Source organism: Rhamphochromis longiceps, linkage group LG4 (assembly GCF_057381845.1).
Source record: "Rhamphochromis longiceps isolate RC_006_pf linkage group LG4, R_longiceps_female_GT1.1, whole genome shotgun sequence".
Taxonomy (NCBI): Eukaryota; Metazoa; Chordata; class Actinopteri; order Cichliformes; family Cichlidae; genus Rhamphochromis; species Rhamphochromis longiceps.
In genome coordinates this window covers 11805162-11825947 of record NC_140560.1, presented here as the reverse complement: position 1 = coordinate 11825947, position 20786 = coordinate 11805162, and the positions used below count along the sequence as shown (strand labels likewise).

Genomic DNA, 20786 nt, shown 5'->3' with positions numbered 1-20786 from the left:
GGCAGATAATTTACATTTTAATTTCTACTGCAATACATATATATACAATGCCATAAAATGTGACATAATACAGTGTGCAAAATGGTTATAGCGTGGTCAGCACTGTGGGCTCACAGCAAGAGGATCCTGGGTTTTAACCCTGCTGGGGGATCTTTCTGTGTTCAGTTTGTTGACCGTAGGTGTAAATCTGAGCAGTAATGGTTACCTAGAGCTTGTCACATGTGCTATAGAACAGATGTGATTTAAGCTCCGGGCCTCATCCTGAATTCGATGAGTGTAAGAAAATGGATGGGTGGGTTGATGGATAAATGTAGTGTGTCACAGTGTTAACCATTTTAATGTATAGCTCACAGGAATAAGAAAATTCAGTACAAGCTCCAAATAGTACCATATCTTGTACAATATCCTATTACAGTATTAATTAAGTCATTATTAAATACTTACATCTGAGCACATTTATTATTTTATCTAAACTAATTAAATGTCAAACATGGAAAAGGGGGGGTGGGGTGGGAGGCGCTTGCTGTGTTGTTGTTTTTTCAGCACATTTGTTTACTTATTTATGCATGACGTCATGTTCCAGAGTTATCATGTTCCAGAGTTAAAGCGCCCTCTGGTGGACAGTGTAGGCGCGAGCTCTGCTCCTCCTCCCCTCTCTGATCAACAACGAGCCTGGTGATATAATACGCTGCCTAAAAACCTCCACACAGAAGCAAAATGGCCGATAGTAAACTAACCGATCACAGACCGTCTGACAGTAATCAAGGGGTTATGCATGTTTTGTTTACAGCTTGAGAGCTACAGTCGCGCAAAAAAGGATACTCGCCTTTCTTCAGTTTTTCTACGATTAACATTTCGCCTTTCGGTGATGTCATTTCTTATTCAATTTAGCCTTGAAAGCCTCGAAGAACTAGCTCGCTAGGGTAGCTACCTTGCTAACCTGCTAGCGGTAGGTTTGCAAGAATTTTTGCACAGAAGCACTTTATGTCCTGCGTGATTCCCGAGGTGAGTACTAAAACACGGACGTTTGGCCTTCACACAACAGAAGTACCGAGTAGAAACGCGAAGTATTTATTCACTCACACGGCGAGCATTCGAGGTTTCTCGGTTTTTGGAATAGGCTCGCTTGTTAGGCGTTGAAAAGCTGGGGAAACGTCACAGGTTCGTCGTGTGTTTTGGCCCTGTCGACCCCTTGCTACGGACTGGTTTTCGGTGTATTCGCTGACATGTTAGTCCTGGGTTTTGCGCCCGCCGTGACGTTACGAATTACAAGAATAAACCGTGTAAAAGGAGGGGGCAGCGTGTGGAAATAATGGGCCTGACGTGCCTCAGCAGTCAACTTCGCTCAGGTTACGATCGCGCGGAGCCACAGAGGCACCTTCCTCTGTGACAGCTCACCGCCGCGAGCCCGGGCTCTCGGGTCAAAGCGCGAGAGCTCACCTGCCTAGCTGCTTTAAAACCCGCTACCATTAGCCAGTTGCTCTCCCGGTGCCCCTTCGTGACTGCAGGTCTGTTCCCTACCGACCGATATTTACATGAGGTGCAGGTTGTTTGCTCCCAGTACTGCGCAGATGTCCGGCTGTGCTTCTCATCATTACCTGTAATGTCAGCGAGCGACATTAAACAGTGAAGGGTCACGGCTGTAACTTGTCGGGTTAGCATTCAGTAGCGTCTTGTGTCGTGGGGCTAATTATCAACAGCTTGGCTAACAGAATTACTTGGCCTAGTCACATTTACAGCATTGGAGTCACACTGGGTTAAATATGTACACTTGGGTTTTAAGGGGTATTTATTATTTTCTTCTTTTTTTGGGTTGTATGGAAGCCCCAAACGCAATTTCATTGTTCTTGACAATGACAATAAATAAATAAATACTAAATAAATACTCTGTAGAAGCTGGGATCCCTTTATGTTTCCCTCTGTGGCCGTTTTTGCTATTTTAATGTCATCTGTTTTGTTGTTAGATGCGAGCTGTGCGTTTGCATATGTCATTTGTTTACTTCTGGCATGGTGAGGAGGTCATAAACAAGTGTCTCCTTCATAACAGTGGACAGGTCGCTATTTCTTTTTCTTTTGTACCCCTTGGGTCATTGCAGCCATTTTACTTCCTACTTTACTGCCTGAAAAAAATCCCAGTTTTTTTCCCTTTTTTCCCAGAAATGCCGTAGACTATAAAGTCATGTTTGTTTGGCTGCTGCTCTGTTTGTCCACTGGTTGAATTGCAGTTGCTTGCTGGTTAATGAATTATGCAGTGAGAAACAAGACTACCAAGGGCTGTTGTCAAGCTGTCTGCTTCTGGTTAACGTTACAGTTCTTACAACACTGACTGTGTAGGAGTACATTTGGCGGTGATGGCATGTTATAAATTTCGAGCCAGAATTTATGTGTGTGAAACAATGGTATGCTCTCTTTTTAAGCAACAAGCCAAATTCATTGAGGCTTTAGTTAGATAAATAATTGAACATGTATATTTCTCTTTTCAGACAGGAGAATCAAGAAGGGGAACAGTAGTTCATGGAAGACAAGAAAAAGAAGAAAGAAGATAAAAAGAAAAGGGAAACCTCTCAGAAGGTAAGCTGTGCTCTGTCTAGTTTGCAGAAAGTCTGTTTCTGTATCACTAACTGTTTGTGTTGAACAGGAGTTGATAAAATTTACAGTTTATTTGCCAGATTTTTGAGCCCTAATAACATCATTTGAAATTTTCAGAGCTGAAATTGCTTTAACATGCTGTAACTTGACAAGCTGCCTATCCCACACATTGGTATGACTCTTGAAAGTTTAGCCGAAATGCCCTGTTTAGATAAAAAAGATTTTAAAAAAAACACACACACACAAAGAAATAAACCCCCTCCCAAAAACCAAGCATGCCAAACGATTGTTTTTCTTCCTTTGTGTCATAGACATTGAATTGGTAAATATTTGCTAGTGAAGCTATTATATCCCATTATATATTTTGTTAATGCTGGTCATAGAAAAATGTTGAGTCGACCAGAAATAAGATTTTGGCTTTAGATTGTGACACTTGAAGCAGATATAAAATTGCAGTTTGCTTTATTGTGCACACATGGCCAGCTTCCTGTATTGTAGAGGACTAAAAAAGGCTGGAAAATAACACTCTAAAATCAAAATCAAAAGTTATTTATTTCAAGGGCCTTTACCTCATAAAAGTTTGAGAGTATTGTGGCAGAATCTCCCATATCTTCCATAAATAAACTTAAGGTACTGAACAAAAATCTGAGCTTCTCAGATGGGTATTTTATATGGAATGTCCCCTGTGGACATAGGTAGTCACATGAATGCAAACCTTTTTTTGCATTAAAAAAAATCTAATTATCTCCTGCTTTACATCTCAGTTTCTTTTCTTTCTTTCTTCTTTTTTAGGTGCCAGAACAAAAAATCAAAGGTATGTGTTTTTCATGTCACTCTTCCTTCCTCCATCACTGAGTATTCCACATGTCAGTTTAATGACTTTGTTTCTTCTTCTTAAATATGCTGTAATGAACTTCAGTATGAGGTAACGACGTAGGGAATTTGTTGGATGTGGTTATGCACATGCATACATATATGTTAGACCCATAGTGAATGTTATTAAACTAATCATAAATTGAGTAACGCACCTACAGAGTGATGGTTTCTCTCATTTGTGTCTCTGCCAGTGCCAGAATCAGCCAAGCCCTCCTGTTCCCAGCCACCTGTCACCCCAGGCTCAGTGTCCCCCAGCCCTGGCCCTGTTGCCCCCTCATCCCCCAGTCCTGGTGCAGCTGGGGGTTCTGCCCAAGTTCCTCCTGGTGGTGGGAACAATGCAAAGCAGCGGACTGCTGTGGCCAACGGACAGCCCTCCACCTCACCCTCTGGAAGTCAGACCACCCAGCAGCAGCGATACATGTCTCGCGAGGTTCCACCAAGATTTCGCTGCCAGCAGGACCACAAAGTGCTACTGAAGAGGGGCCAGCCACCGCTGTCCTCCATGCTGCTGGGTGGAGGTGAGGGGGGCTCTGGAGGGGCTGAAGGAGGCAGCGGCTGGGGGGCCGCCCCACCTCTTCCCTCACAGGGAGCAGATAACCCCAATGCAAACACAGCTGGAGGCACAGGTGGGTTAATGTTTCAGAACATACGATCAAGTTTAATAGGTAGTCCAGTAACCCAGTAGTAGTCTTGTCCTACATTAGAACAGAAACTTTGTTTTAAGGTGAATTTTTACAGATAACGCAATGAAGAGAATCAATCAGTGGCCTTTACAATTAATTTATTCATTATAAAGTTGTTCATGACAGTAGTGATATACGTTCACTGTTCTTATTAGTCAGGTAGTGTTAGCAACATGTAGTAAACTCTGAAAGTTTTGAGTGTTGTTCATGATTTTTTTTCCGTAGATTCCAACCTGGGTTCATCCTCCCCTTCACCCCCAAACTCCTCCTCATCCTCATTATGTGTCGCTGCTCCGTCGTCTTCTACTACTACTACTTCAACTTATGCAAATTCCACATGGGGGGCAGGCTCTGGCAGCCAGTCCTCTTCTCAGGGCTGCGGGAAGGTGTTTGTGGATGGGACTGACCTGGAGGACTGGCCTACCATTATAGGGGGGGCCAAAGTGAGTTCCGATGGGGCTGGAGGAGGGGTGCAGGACTGCCCCGGAAACAACAACAGTAGTGCCTCATGGAGTGAGATAAGCATCCAGCAGAAGGGAGGAGCAGGGAACATGGACAATCCTTCCCCCCCTCGTTCTTCTCCTCTATCCTCCACTTCCTCACTAAACGAATGTGTTCAGTCAAGTGGTGGTGGTGGTGGCGGCAGTGGTGTATGGGTCTCTCCCACCTCATCTCAGGTGGATGCGGGGCTAGGATTAGCAGCATTTTACAATTCCAAAGTCTCCCATCTTCTTCCTAGCCCTCAGGAGAGCCCTGTAGGTGGCAGCAGCAGCAGTGTCCCTGGTGCCAATTTCAACCCTGACATGAACCCCTCCGCTTGGCCCGCCCTGGTGCAGAGTGGGACATCAACTTCGGCTGGGGACAGTGCTCCACTACACTCATCCGTTACTTCATCTTCCTCATGTTCCGCCAACACCACCCTCATCACCACTCACACTTTTTCATCTGTGAATCAAACTGATCTTTATCAGCAGCACACTGAAACAGCTGCAGGTGCCAGGAGTGGAGAACAGCAGCAGCAGCACTTAGGAAACCCAGGACAGGAGCTGGGTTCAGGCGGGGCGGCACGAGAAGCAGGACCAAATCAAGAAGGTGGCAGTGAGGGGGATTGTGGGGCTGCTAGTGAAGGAGAAGGGAGCAGTAATCTTTCTGGCTCTACGTCTTCCTCCTCTGCCAGCTCTTCTTGGAGATCCATACCCCCAGTGTCCACTGACCTCAGTGCAGGGGCCTCACAGGCAGATGGGTGGGGTGGAGGAGGGACTGGAGCTCAGGGGCAGGAAGGGAATGTTTGGGGCTCTGGTACCCCAGGTAACAAGACGGGGTGGGGCAGGAGAAATGGTGGTGGTTCAACTACCCCAGTGGTATCTCAGGGACCGTGGGAAGGAAGCAGTTCAGATGCAGAGTGGGGTGAAACTGCAGGAAGTGCAAGTTCAAGTAATTTAGCAATAGCCAGTGGAAGAGGAGAAGAGGGGAGCAGCATCAGCAGTAGTGCAGGCAGCCTTGGTGTTGTTGGCAGCAGTTTGGAGGATTCTTCCTCACCAAAGTTTGCAACTATGACAAAAGCTTGGGACAATCAGAAAGGGATTGATACTGGGGACGGGGCAGTAATGGAATGGGGTGGAGGCACTGGAGGTGAAGGACCATCCTCTAGTGGAGGAGGATCCATAGCTGGAAGTGGTGGAGGAGGGAGTGGTAGCGAACAGAAACAAGAGCATTCCTCATCTGGGCACCACCACTCCCATCAGACCTCCAATGCTGAAGTGGCCTTACTTAGCTTGCTCAATCGGCCTGACCTGGACCCCAAGGTTCTGTCAAACACGGGCTGGGGGCAGACCCAGATTCGACAGAATGTGGCCTGGGACCTGGACACCTCATCAGGAGTCGGAAACAGAAATGAAAGAAACACATCATCTTCCTCTGCGTTTTCATCAGCAACCATGAACACTACCACTACTCGCAGTCCTAGGTACCCATCTAACACTGGTTCAGTAACTAATGATACATCTGGTGGCAGCCATGAAACCAGCCTGAACTCTACAGTAAGGGATGGCTGGGATGGTGGCGCTGCACAGTCCACCTGTGGTCCTCATATGCCAAGTAGCACTATAAGGAAGCTGGGATCACCAGAAGAAGATCTAGAGGGCAGCCAGGGGAAGGCAGCTGGAGGCTGGGGTGATCTCCCACCTGAAAGCCAGGGCAAAACATGGGGGGCTGAAGAACAACAATGGGGGGATCAAAGAGGAGGTAACTGGAGAGACATAGGAGAACAGGGTAGTGGGTGGAAAGATGGTCCAGAAAATAAAGGAAAAGGGGGGTGGAAAGGAGGTGGAAGAGGGGAGACAAGTGGTTGGGGGGGAGGAGACTGGAGACAGAGAGATTCTACACCTGGAGGTGGGTGGGGAGATGGGAGGAGTAGAGGTGGGAGCAACTCTGATGAGGGATCTTCCTGGGGTGCATCGGATGAAGGAGGGTCTCAGCGAGGAGGATGGGGAGATGGGGGTGGCGTCAAATCCCACCCGGACTGGGGGAGTACAAAGCCCCATACAGCAGCAGCACAGATACCAAACAGCCAAGCGACACCAATGAAAGCCCCAAATCAGCAGCAGCACCAATCACAGGGTCAGCAACCACCAGGAGGTCCCATACAAGGAGGGTGGAACAGCCGGCCAAATGTTGGAGGTGGAGGTCCACCTTCCAAGAATCAGAACCAAAGTTCAGGCTGGACCTCTGGCCCGATTCCCCAAATCTCCGGAGGTGGCAGTAGTGACACCCTAGAACCCAGCGGCTGGGAAGAGCCCTCCCCTCAGTCCATCAGCCGCAAAATGGAAATCGACGATGGCACATCAGCCTGGGGAGACCCAAACCGCTACAACACCAAGAACGTGAACTTGTGGGACAAGAACAGTGCAATTCCAGGCCAGAGCCACAGTCAGCAGGCCCCACCACCATCCATGCAGCAGCAACAACCACCTAGAAGACAACAGGGGATGCAGTCCAGCAGCACAACTCCTGGCAATGGCGCCATGGGTAAGAAAAAGCTTTTATTTCACAGTGTCAGCCTTGTTAACAACCTTATGGACATTTGCTATTAAAATCATAAACGATTAAGCTTCTTTTACGTAGTACTTTCTTCTAAACAACAATGTCTAATTTTATCAAGGTGCAGGCATGTGGGGAGGAGGTGTACAAACTGTGGATAATGGTACGGCAGCTTGGGGTCAGGCTTCAGATGCAACATCAGGTTGGGTTGATCCAGATGAACCTGGTAAAGCTTCTGGCTGGGGGAATCCTTCACCCAACCCTGGTAAACCTGGTAAGGATTTAAAACAAAAAAAAACAACAAAAAAAAACCCAGCATTTTGTTTTTCATGTGTTGATGATGCCTCAACCACATATCAGACATTTAGCAACATTGCACTTCTTAGTATGACTAGGCTTCATGAATGTTAACTCCACAATCCCCAAATAGAGAAACAGCTGACTTTATCATAACCATCTGTTTTGTTTTCACTGCAGGTGCCAAGTCTATTGAAAACTGGATTGGAAAAGGAGACTCTATTTCAGCTTCCCGTCATCCAAGCTGGGATGAGGAAGAAGATGGTGGTGGCGGAGCCTGGAACAGCACAGGCTCACAGGGAAGCAGTTCTTCCTTCAACTCTGGAGGCTGGGGTCAGACACATGGGGGGAAAAGAGGAAACATGAAGGTGGGGAAGAAAGATTCAAGGACACACAAACGGCTATAAACTACAAATTGAAGTTCATTGTACTGCAACAAAACACTTTGATTTTTGTTTAGCACTTAAAGGGTAATGTTTGGATTTTTTTTCCTTAAAGGCCGGAGGAGGGGACAGTTGGATGAACCCAGTGTCACGCCAGTTTTCAAATATGGGCATTCTGGTAAGATACGAATAAGATAATTATTTAAGAAAAAACATTTTTTTAGCTCTCCTCTCACAGTCTAAAGACATGCAATTAGTGGAGTTCAGTTAATTGGTAATTCTAAATTGCCCATAGGTGTGAATGTGATTGCGAATGGTTGTCTGTGTGTTAGTCCTGCGACAGACTGGTGACCTGTCCAGGGTGTAACTCGCCTCTTGCCCTAAGACAGCTGGGACAGGCTCCACCCACCCTGACTCTGAATTAGATAAGGGAAGAGAGTGGATGGATTTATAGCTTTCATGTATTTAGTGCCATTGCTGCTGTATGATTTGATATGATTTTGTTTCCCCCTCTATCACTAATGTTGTTATAATGGTTACATTATCAGTGAGGGTGCTATCACTGTACTACTAAAGAGTGAGGTCATTTTCTTTTCTTTTTTCTACCTCTCTCTAGGATGATCCAGGTGTCGACAAAAAAATGGAAGGAGACAAGAGAGGAATAACTGACTATAATGGAGAAATGCGGAGGGGAGGAAGAGGTGGAGGTGGTTACCGCATGCCTAGTTCCAAAGATATGGGCCCTGTTGACATGGGGCCCTATGGTGAAAAGGTGTGTTGGGAGTGTTAAGTAGTCTTTAATTATTATAAGAACAAAGGTAGCTGTCAGTTTGAATAATTTGAACTTTAGTACTCACAGTATCGACTGAGTGTTATAAAATATTACCACAAATAAAGTAAGGGTTTTAATGACCAATTAACCCTTTAGAGCCGATCGGAGCGGGCACGCTCTGTTTTGCGTAACTATTTTTAAATCCCGGTAGCACTGCAACCACGTAAGCTAGCGCAAAAATTTTTTTTGCATATGAAACCGGAGGAGTTGTACTTACATCTCATGCCATCAGCTTGTCCTAGGTCACGGTTTCCTTCCACATAAAGCTTTGCAAAAACTGCATAAAAAGCGCTTGCAGGAACAAAAACATAATATTCCAGAAACACGCTTTGCCGATCCGATCAGCTGTTCATAACACTTCCTACGTTGGAATAGACGTCAGCGCGAACTTTTGCATTTCCGCCATTACCTGCCCAAAACCGGAAGTGACGTCATTTTCGCGGAAATGTAGTCTTTTTTACCATCAGGGCCTCAGGGCCTATACTGGTCTTTTTAAAAGTTATCTTTGACTTTATGACTTTCTGTGTCGTTTCTGGGATGCTTAGGACTCATATTGCACTGCTGGAAATAGTTTATTTTGATGCATATGCTGCTTTTTTGCAAATTTGCAGTATAATATTTATTTTCGTTTTTCCTGCATAAATTGGTGTATTTCAAAAATAAAACTATGAAGACACTTAAAATAAATTTCCTGTGGTGGGAAACTATTTTGTGCAACTTTTTTGTATTTACAGTTTTGAGGGATAAGCCTCTTAAATTTCTCTAACTACAAATATATGTTAAAAAAGCAAAAACGATTTTCAATTTTTTTGTAGTTTATTGCACTTTTTTGCAATTTATGTAATTACTATGCACTTAATGAATACATATTATTAAAATCTGGGCTATAATGGTTGTATTGATGTATATCAACTTGAAATGCTCCCAAAAATGGCTCCACAGCATGTAAAAATATAATATAAGCTCTGGCGGACTTGGTTCTATGGTAGGTCTTAAAGGGTTAAGGAAGCTGGAAAGTTTTTAGATGTAAAGTGGCACTTCTACACTTTGGCAAGCTTTATCAGTGCTATGTAGATTTAATCAATTATGGCAGGTAGAACCATGGAGCTGAAATTGAAGAGAAATGCTCCTTTCCTTTTAAAGATAGGATGATATGAATTGTGGATGCTTCGTTTTCTCTTGCTGTGCTCAGGGACTGCACAGAATGTTACCAAGGGCCTCCACTGGCCACACTTCGAGAGCCCTGGCTTTAGTTGTAAATTGTTTCTATTCTGTTCCAGATGGGTGGCCACGGAGTGTTTGTCAGTGGTGGTGGAGGGATGTCTCAGCCTCGAGGGATGCACCAGCCTGGCATGCATTCGATGAACCCCTCCCAGGGGTTACGTGCACAAGTGCCTCATCCGTTCCTGTCTGCTCAGGTTTGTTTCCTGTTGTTATTAATTATGATGAAGCTGTTTGTACAAGGTTTGGTTTGGTTTTTTTGGTATATTGGATATCTTATACAAATGCAGAGCAATGGGTCATCAAGGTCAGCTAACCTCACACATCTGGTGGTCTCACAAGTTTTTTGAGAAGAGTTTATACATAATTATTAAATATATATAATAACATAGTCCATTAAACTTTGTGCCAATTTTATGAAGGTAACTGAAACCTGTACGTGACATTAAGTAAAGAAAACAATTGATTTTCACTATACATGACATAAACAAATTATAGCATTACAGTTGGTTAGTTAATATTAAATTATATATAATATAATTATATTATTTTTAACAACTAATTAAACTTTAGCTTAGTTATTTTACTGACTACTCCCACCACTTATTAAAGTAATTATAATGGCGTCGCCAATAGGGCTGGGCCATATTATACCGTTCACGGTAATACCGGTATAATGTTAGGCAACGATAGGAAAATGAAATATCGCGATAGAATGGGAGTAAAACGCGCATGCGCAGTGCCTTTGTTTTCATACGCACATGGCCGATTGTTGAGTGAAACAGATGAACCAGAATTGGTTTGTAAAAATGGTGCAACTTCAGTGATGTGGAACTGGTTTGGTGTTTGTCCGTCAGATACACAACAAAGCACATTTTTTTGCAGAACATGCAAGCGGCCGTTGTTATTGTCATATTTGTCGGACTAAGATGCTCTTAAATCTGGGAGTAATCTGGGTCCTAAACTCCGTAATTCTTCAGGTCAAACAACACTGCAGCATCACTTAGAGTTAAAAACTGTCTAAATTCTTTCATCTTTAATAAAACGATCAGCATTGCTGCTTTACCAGGTGTAACTATAAAGTTTAACTTCCAGGCATCCATGAAAACAAAAGTTATTACATTTAACGGAGTTAGAAGTTAGCAGGAAGCTAGAAGAAGTTAGCTCGCTAGTTTCGCTAGTTACCTAAGCATGATATAGCATGTTCTGACAGAGAGATTTCTGAAAAAAATCAAACGTACAGCTCTGCTATCACTTCCAACATAAATGAAGACAGGAAACTAAACAGCAGTGACGTTTGTAGGGTTACTGAAGTTGGGCTAGCTGGTATATAATGATGTGCTACGTGATCGCTAGCGACACAGCTATGTTAGCATAACATAAACAGTGAAGCTGGAGGACGAACACTAACACTTTTCCACTTATAAAAGTTAACGTGAAGGTTCTTCATGGTTAGAGACAAATGCAATCGCATGGCAGGATACTGTAAACGGACCAAACTTCAGTCAGGAGAACAACTGAGATAATCCATCCACAATACGAGGTTAGTCATTAATATACTGCAACAACATGGGAATAGAGCAGCTGCCAGAGAATTCAACATTAATGAATCAATGGTACAGAAGTGGAGGAAGCAAGAAGAATGAGTTTAATAAAGTTTGATTTATCTGACTGCTTTGTTTCGCTTAATGTGCCTTATAATCCCGTGCACCTTATGGTCCGAAAAATACGTACTGCACACTGCAGTTTAATGTTGCAAAGCACCTCTTTTTAACTTCAGTGGATATTATACATGGTTATGCTCAGGATATGTCAGCCCATTTCTACTGGAAATGCCTTTTGGTTAAACTTTCAGCAAGGAATTTGCATTTGCACTGTTACATTTTTATAAAGCTTTAATGTACATAAAAACCAGCTTCTTGTTTAAGTGAAAATAAATGGAAGGTTGTCTTTTTGCGCTAGTAATGTTGTGGAGTTGTATTTTGTCTCGCATCAATTATATCGTCGGTTATATCGTTATCGCAAATTTTCAAATATATATCGTGATAAATATTTTTGGCCATATCGCCCTGCTCTAGTCGCCAACTAATATTTAGTCATATTCTGCAATCACAGACTATAAAAATTTCAGTTTTATCGAACTAGAAGCTGCCTGCCTACAGCGTGCAGAGTCACTGCAGTATGCACTAGCACATGTGATACAGGCACATAATCTGCCTCATGTAAATGTGACACCAATTTGAAATGTTTTTAAACTGAATATCAGTTTTTGACAGGGCTTTCATACATTTCTTGCGTTTGGTTTCGATGCTCCAGCTTATCCTGCACTGCTGGAAACCTGACAGGGCTTATTGATAGAGTGTCCCTGTTTCTCATAACGTGCTTTGCCTGGAGTGTCTTTCAGCACCCATATACTTGTGAATTCTTGTGGCTTGCAGGTGCCGGGTCCTATGCTGAAGCAGATGCCCTCTCCTGGTGGAAGTGTGGGTGGTGTAGTTGGAGGAGTAGGAGGTGTCGGTGGTGTTGGAAGTGTCGGAGGGGTTGGCGGAGGCGTGTTCCCTCCCCAGATTTCCCCACAGCAGCTAGCAATGCTCAGCAACATTTACCCCCCAATGCAGCAGTTCCATCTGGTAAGTGCCTGAATGATACGTCATCGATTGATTGTCAGTAGTTTTTCTTATTAGTTTATAGTGGAAAACATTGATGTCGAAGCAGAAGATGTTGACTAAATAATGTCACTTTGTAATGGATTAAAATGTTTGTGAAAACAGCTGTGTTTTGTTTTGTTTGTCCGCCAACACACAGGCTTGTCAGTTCCTGCTACAACAGCAGCAGCAGCAACAGCAGCAGCAGCAATTTCTGCAGAACCAGAGGAAGTTCCCTCAGCCTCAGCCTCTCAGGCAGCAGCCAGACCCACAGCAGGTGAGCGTGCATGCCAATAAAATGCCATCAGAGCAGTAACAACACTATAAATAGTACTCTGTAAAATGTGGTCAGAAATACTCAGAAGTTCTGTTAGGCTAATTAGCTGAGGTGTAGTTCAGAACCATCACTTTATTTTTAACCTTTGGTGACAGATGTGACACTAGTGTTTGCTTCAGTCACGTCAGACTAGAATATGTGAAACTATGTAATATAAATATAGATTAGTGGTGACTATTCAACTGTACTTTTTTAAATTTCATCTTGTCAGCTGGCGAGGATTATGGCTATTCTGCAGCAACAGAGACAGCATCAGCAGGGTGGAGTTGGAGGAGCAGCACCAGGAGGGAGTTCCAAACTGTCCCCCTCTCACCTGGGAGGAGGCCTATCCAAACAGGCCATGGTAGACCCTGTTCCACATCCTGGAATTGGGGGAACCTTATCAGACCTTCACACCAAAACACCAGGGATGTACTCTGGTGAGTGCTTGTGGTTAGGTGTAAATTCAGCGCTCCCCGGATTTGCATAATATTCAGTTTTATTTAATTTTTTTATAGCACCAAATATCACAACAGTCACCTAAAGGCGCTTTATATTGTAAGGTGAAGACCCTACAATAATAGACAGAAAATCCCAACAATTGCCTTGGAAAGGCAAATCCATCTGCTGTGACCAGTAGTGGGTGAGGAGAGGGAGACGGGATAAAAGGCACACTGTGGAAGAGAGCCAGAGATTAATAATAACAATGGTTAAATGCAGAGTGGTGTGTAAATATTGAGTGAAGAAGAAATGCTGAAAGCTCAAGGCTCTGACTATCAAAATATTATGTGCGCATTAAAGCTGACACTTTTTTTTTTCCATCTTGCCAGGGCTTACTCCTGGAAGTAACCTGTCAGGACTGGAGCTCGGTCCCATGATGGGAGGGATGAAGGATCTAGGAGGACAGCAGTCCCGCTTTAAATGGATGATGGAGGGACACTCGCCAGCTCCCTCTCCCCCCGACTCAACCATTCACAAGAACGGTAGGTAAACAGATGGTCAGCAACTGGTCTGGTAATCATCTTTGTTCACAGTGTATCTGAATGAGCCGCTGTGAACCAAAATGTTGCGAAACATATTCATGTCAGTCTGTCTGACCTCCTTTCTCTGTCATGTCCCATTTTTAAAGGCCCTTTACCCAGTGCTGTAAAGGTTAGAGGAGGGTCTCCTTACTCCCAGTATGAAATGCTGGGAAGTGATGGTTTGGGGATTCCCCCTCAGGGCTCTGCAGACAGCTGGCACCGGACCCCTGGTAGTAAAATGGGGAACAAATCTGCCACATCAAGCTGGCCTCCAGGTGAGTGGTTTTTTTTTTCTGTTTTTTTTTTTGTTTTTTTGTTTTTTTGTCTGCTACTTACCAAAACAGCTGTTTTTCATCTTAATAACTAAAATAAATAATTTGCTTCTAATGCTGGGGACATCCAGTATGTGTAGTACTTAAGTTGAAGACTTGGAGCCAGCATAGTTAACAAACCCTGCAGGCACACGGTTATTAAGTTGGACTGTTTTGCACGGCATATTTGTTAATCGGGGTTTTGTTTTTTGTTGTATTTCCTCCGTAATTACAGAATTCCAGCCCGGTGTGCCCTGGAAGGGCATACAGAACAGTGGAGACCCAGAGTCTGATCCCTATATGACCCCTGGTAGTGTCCTTGGCTCCCCAGGATCCCCAAGCCTCAACGACTCTGACCACCAGTTACTGCGAGACAACATAGGTATTTGAAGTTTTGACGAGCATAGGTGTTGGTTTTGACTCTGGTATTATGATTTGTATTACAAGAACTCTGCTTCTGTCCCAAATAAAGCCCAGAATAGATTACAGGGACTCACTGTGCTAATGATTAGTCATTTTGAGAATGAACATGAATCTGAAATTCTGCCGTCTAATCTGCTATATCACTAAAGGTGCAGTTGTTAATAGACTGCATTACAATCTAAGTTCCCCTTTGAAGGCTGCAGCTCATCCCTACGAGGATTAAGGCTAAGTACTAAATCTTTTCACCACTTACTGTTATAGCTGTCAGCTGGTGATTATTTTATATGGCAGGCATTTCTTTTGTGTTAGTTCTTACTACAGAGCTGTTAGTTTGGCTCTCTTTCACAGATTTCTACCAACTAAAAACAAAAAATCCCAGAAAACAGGGACTCGGATCTGAAAATGACATTTTTATTTTGTCTGTTTCTCTTGTAGCCTACAGTTGTCTGCTATGCCAAGCTCAGGACCGGATAAAGCAATTTTAAGCATATTGCTGCTTTTTCTTAATCAGTATAAGTTATAGTGGCTGCATCCCCTAAGGTTCCTAGTTCTGCATTTGTCATATACAACAAAAAAAGCTGCACTAGTGCTTTAAACAGTGTCTCACCCTGTATAGTATAAAATAGGAAAAACTACTAATAGTAGAAGAGATGAGAGGAAAAAAATGGAGAAAATAAGCAAATAAAAATTCTCTCACACAAAGGTGGTAATTTGAGGTGGTAGACTATGCTTTAAATATAAAATGAAAGACAATGATTTGGCAATGACAAAGTCACAGCATTCAGGGTGGCGATGGCCTTTGTGTATAAACTTTTCAGAAGTGTAGTGGTGTTTAGATAATATTGTAATGTTTTGTAGGGCCAAATCCTTCTCTCAACACCTCGCTGCCTTCACCTGGTGCCTGGCCCTACAGTGCCTCAGACAGCCCCCTCAGCAATGTACACAGCACAGGTGGGTTTTTGATTGGTGGATATTGTTAAACTGTATTTACATTTTGACTTATTAGCTTCATTATATTGTTTCTGTCATGTGTTAGCACTGTGTTTTACAAGTTAAGAGTTCTTTTTTTTTTTTTTTTTTTTTTTTTTAATGCCTCTTTCTTCCACTCACCTTTTCCTTCTTAGGAAAGTACTCTGATTACAAGCCCAGCTGGCCTCCAGAGCCCATTGGACAGAACAAGTTGTGGAAGACCAGTCGCAACAGCTCCCAGCTGCCACGCCCCCCTCCTGGCCTAACCAATCAGAAGCAAGCCTCACCCTCGCCATGGGGTACTGGTGGCCCTCGGTTAGCCCGGAGCTGGGGAGGGGGTGGGATTAATCAAGAGTCAAGATTTGGGCAAGGTACCTCTACAGGGACCTTACTTCATAGTTTACAGCTTAACTGTTTATGATGTAGAGGATGAAGTCAGTGTAAATAAAGAAATCTTACATTTGTCATTTTATCCCTAATTTATAGGCTCAGCTTGGAGTGATGGTGCAGCCTCCAGAGGCAGCTGTTGGTTGCTGTTGAGCAACCTGACCCCTCAGGTAAGGAGGAGGAGAAGCAAACACTGAGAAACGACTAAACAAGGCAGTTATTGCCATCTTCAGAAACTGAACTTGTGCGAAAGGGTGATGTAAAATCGTAACAGGACCGCGTTGTATGAGCAGTGTGTCTCACACTTCATGCATTTGTTTGATGATCGCCACGTCATTCATATAATTATGTGAAAAAATAATGATCGACAATTTAATAGCTTGAAGGAATTTGGATGAGCTTTTCTTGTGAAACATAAGAGAAGGAATTTAAAGGGGAGGGGGGGGGGGGATTTGTGATGGCATTAATGAACACACACACACACACACACACACCCCCCCCGATCAAGCTACAGCTGGAAAACCTTAAAAATCAGTGAAGCAGTCACATGGAAAATTTATTATGATGATTCAGTAATAATCACACTCTAATATAAAAAAATTTGTGTAATTTATATATTTGTGGTTTTTATTACATATTCCAAAAGGAGAGTAACTGTGCCATTACTTTGTTCGCCCCTTATTCTTCTTCTGGCTTTGCAATAAAGGCGTTAACAGGCAGAGAGGTGCTGCTGCTGCTGCTGGTGGTCAGACCGGGACGAGCTTTCCCTGCCATCAGTAGCAGAACTATATCATCCGGTTTAATAAAATGAATGTGATCTTTGCACAACCTTTAAAGGTGCACAGTGAAGCAGACAACAAAGAAGAGAAACGAGTGCAACAGTAAGTGGCACAACAAAGGGTCCTGTTAATTTGAGACTTGTTTTGAGAGTTGATGAAGGAATAGGTTGTTTAAAAAAAAAACAACAAAAAAAACGAAGTGTATAGACTTGTTTGGTAAGAAAAGAAACCTGGAAGCTATACAGTACTATACCCAAAGCCAGTGTAGCTACTTTCAGCTCTTCCCTTATTTAAAAGCAGGTGTCTGTTTGATTTGGCAAGGGTTTTTTTTTTTTTAAAAAAACACTGAATAACACTCTTGACAATGATCCCAGTGGGATTTGTCTCCTGGGTTCAAACCAGGGATCTTTGTCTCATTAGGCAGGTATCTAAACCATAGCTGTTTACATATGCAACATGAAAATGTGCACAATTGACTTTGTGTAGTATAAAATAGTCATGAGGAATAATGTACGCTATGATAAAATTATAGATGCGATTCAAATTATTTAAAGTGTTTTTTGTTTTTACCTCGAATGGTTCATTGAAGGCCTCAGTTTTAAAAATCGATTTTCTTAAGTACTTCATGTGTTCACGGGTTAAACCTCTTTGACACAACAGAATTGATCATGGCCATAAATACTTAGACCATATTAACAGCTACATGTACAGATCGGTCAGGGTTTAGGCACTTTAAACTGCTTTTCTCATTCATTTGCATTCCCCTTCACTCTGTCCTATGCAAATTACACGGACCCATGAATGACCCAGCTGTAATTTGATTGCCAAGTTGGATGAGCCATTTAAGCAATTAGAGCTTGTATAAATGACACTTCCACGACTTCCTCTGTGAAAATCATAGAAATTAAAGTGTTTTCCAGAGTAAGACCAAGTTTGTTCTTGTTAGAATCTCCCGTGCAGGCTTGCACAACTTGAAGATCTTACTGTAAATGTAACTTTATTACATGTCATAAAGCCACACCTTACCACTCACATTATTTATTAGTGCACAGTTTTTCATGTACATAATCATTGTTGTGTGGCCTCCTTACCTGACCTTTCTCTGGCCCGATAAGTGATCACTCAAGATAGTGGATAATTGCCCTATGAATGTTACATCACACATCCACGCGTTCTGCTGAGGACATTGGTCGATGTAATATAACTCCTCGCTCCTTACTTTTACCTCTACCATTGCAACAAAGTGACTATCAGTAATCTTTTCTAATCAAAAGTCTTGCGTTATGTTTGGGTTCCTCAGAAATCAAGAGTCTCTTCACAGTAACAGATTTTTCACCAAAATTGGTCCTTCTAAATATGACAAACACCCTCCAGAGTCTAATCCTATACGGTATCTATACAATTATTCCCTCTTCCCTGTAGATTGATGGCTCCACGCTGAGGACTATCTGTATGCAGCATGGCCCCCTGCTGACCTTCCACCTTGGCCTGACCCAGGGCAGTGCTCTGATTCGTTACAGCACCCGGCAGGAAGCAGCCAAGGCCCAGGGTGCACTGCACATGTAAGTTTACCTATACCCTCACTGCTCCGCGTGAAGCAAACGGTAATTCTGCACATACTGACCTGAAGAACCTTGTCTTATAATTTTCTTAAACAGGTGTGTCCTGGGCAACACCACGATCCTGGCGGAGTTTGTGAGCGAAGAAGAGGTTGCTCGCTATGTTGCACATTCCCAGGCCGGAGGGGCAGAGGGAGCCAGCTCAGGAGGGGCAGCGACCGGTGGGGCACAGGGTTCATCCGGAACAGGCACAACTGTGGTGGCCAGCAGTGGAGGAAGTTCTCCGGGGAGCGAGCGGGCAGCTGTGGGGGCAACTTCAGGTGGAAACGGAAATGGCAGTGGAGGAGAGAGTGGAGCAGCAGTTCTAGCTGGAGTTAGGTCCTCTGGCTCTGGCTGGCAGAGTCTTGATGGTACAGGTAGTTCTTCAGAGAGCTCCTCAGCCCAAGGACCCGGGCTGGGGATATTTTCCCAGTGGAGCACCAACGGGGCTGGGGAGGGAGGAGGCGTCGGGGGAGTAGAGTCTGGGAGGTCTGGGCTTTGGGGAGGCATGACTGCAGGATACCCCAGCAGCAGCCTGTGGGGGGCACCGCAGATGGAGGAAAGGCACCAAATGGATAGCCCTGCTGGATTGTTGCCTGGCGACCTACTGGGGGGAGGAACCGATTCCATCTGAGGATTCCCCCCCCGCTTCCATTTGTACGTGTAGGTTTGGACACACTGATACAGCATACACTGGGATTCATATGTACTTACTATGGCACACGCGCACACACACATATACACATACACACACACGCATTACATGGTATGCATATAAATGTACTACACATATACACACGTGTGCATACGTATACGTAGTATGCAAATTTATGTGCACACACAAAGCAGAAATGTGAGACATGCTTACACACATTCTCGTGGCCAGACTTAAGCTATTATATAAAACAAATGCAGGGACTGTTAGATGTGTATACAGCCTTTTTTCCACAGATGAAGATTTCAACTGCTTAGACTTGAATCCTGAAAAAAAAGAAAAAAAAAAGAATGAAAAGTCAGTTGGTCTGAAAGACTTGACTGGATTGCAATGTGCTTAGTAAATAGGTGACTTTTCAGCAGATTTACATACACATGCACACACCAAATACAGAGAAGCCTTCAGACAGATAGGCACTGTAAACAGCATTACTTTCATCGTAAAAGAGAACTTAAAACTACTACATGATGTGAGGTTTAAAGTGCAGTTTGTATTCACATCCCCTTAAAGATGGAGATCGAATCCAAACCCATGCAAACAGCTCTGATTGACAGCAGAACTGTATCTTACTGTGTATGTTAAGTTTGTTTTCTGTTTTGTTTTTGTTTGTATGGTTTTAATTTTTAAACAGTGAAAATACTGAAATGTCATTGTTCTGTTTTCAAAATGCTGACCTCCTACTGTTGTATCTCACGCACTCTTTTTCTCTGTTATTCTCTCTTGAACATGGTTGTTACTGTTGCAGTGATAAATGTTAAATTGCAGGCAGTTTGAGGCTATGATGCATTTCTCCATGTGTTGATACTGTGTGCACGCATAGTGTCGTACACACTGAGCGTGAGTGAGACTGAGACCAAGTAAGTGGATTAAACCACCGCAGTTGTCATGCGTGAGTGCGCGTGTGCGTGAATGTGAGGATGATGTGTGTGCATGTTAATGCCTGTCATAATGTGGGCAAGGCTGCTTACTTATACAGAAGGTCTATACAAAAATGTTTTTGAGTGCATTCAGTATACTGCTGACTGTGTGTTAAGAAATATTCGCACTAATGCTTTTCTCTCTCATTTGAAGTTGTTTTTTCTTTTTTTTTTAAAAGCAGACTTGTCTTTTTTTATTGTCCGACCTGCAATAATAAAAAAAGAACATTTTGATGACACAAAGAGCTGAAGGCATACGCGTCGAGAAAAAAAGATGGACATGCCAAAATCTTATCAAACTGTGTAGAGCGGGAGGGAGGGGTGGGATGGGTTGTTTACAGATGCAGAGTAAGCGTTACCGTACGTTTTTAATGTTCTGTTGTTGTGTATTCGTTTTAAATTAAGACAGGCTTTAACACTCCTGTTCAGTGTTTTCGTTTTGAGATTTTACAAATAAAAAATAAAAAAAATTTATTTAAACAAAATGAGAACAAGATTAATAAAGATGAAAGTATTGGCTTCTAAACTTGTTCTTCTTCTTTGTTATGTCATTTGTGTGTGTGAATTCAGGTGTCTGTCTGCTGTAATCCACACTTGGCTCAGCAGGTGATCATGACTAAAGAAAAAAGGTGTATGGACTGGACCACATGTCAGTCACCCTCTCATCACTATTGACAAACCAATCCTATTTAACACTTGCGTCAGTCTCTGGTAAGCCAGTGCTTACTGAATGAAATTATTTACCCACACTGATAACCTTTATGGGTTCATCCTGTGTTAAACC

General features: G+C 43.2%; 1 protein-coding gene across 2 annotated transcripts; it reads left to right on the top strand.

The window, feature by feature from the left end:
- Positions 1 to 692: 692 nt before the first annotated feature.
- LOC146671122 (trinucleotide repeat-containing gene 6B protein-like) lies at positions 693 to 20528 on the top strand. 2 transcript variants are annotated; one of them, XM_085403309.1, is made up of 21 exons: positions 693 to 1005; positions 2484 to 2571; positions 3382 to 3403; positions 3657 to 4091; positions 4374 to 7175; positions 7315 to 7461; positions 7665 to 7852; positions 7983 to 8045; positions 8484 to 8639; positions 9980 to 10117; positions 12359 to 12550; positions 12726 to 12842; positions 13114 to 13321; positions 13712 to 13864; positions 14011 to 14178; positions 14450 to 14596; positions 15496 to 15588; positions 15762 to 15977; positions 16093 to 16163; positions 18195 to 18334; positions 18431 to 20528. In XM_085403309.1, the coding sequence occupies exons 2-21, from the start codon at positions 2515 to 2517 to the stop codon at positions 19002 to 19004; spliced, it is 6087 nt and encodes a 2028-aa protein (XP_085259435.1). In that variant the 5' UTR covers positions 693 to 1005; positions 2484 to 2514; the 3' UTR covers positions 19005 to 20528. The 2 variants fall into 2 exon arrangements, with proteins under 2 accessions (XP_085259435.1, XP_085259434.1); XM_085403308.1 differs by having other exon boundaries at positions 7309 to 7461.
- The last annotated feature ends 258 nt before the right edge of the window (positions 20529 to 20786 follow it).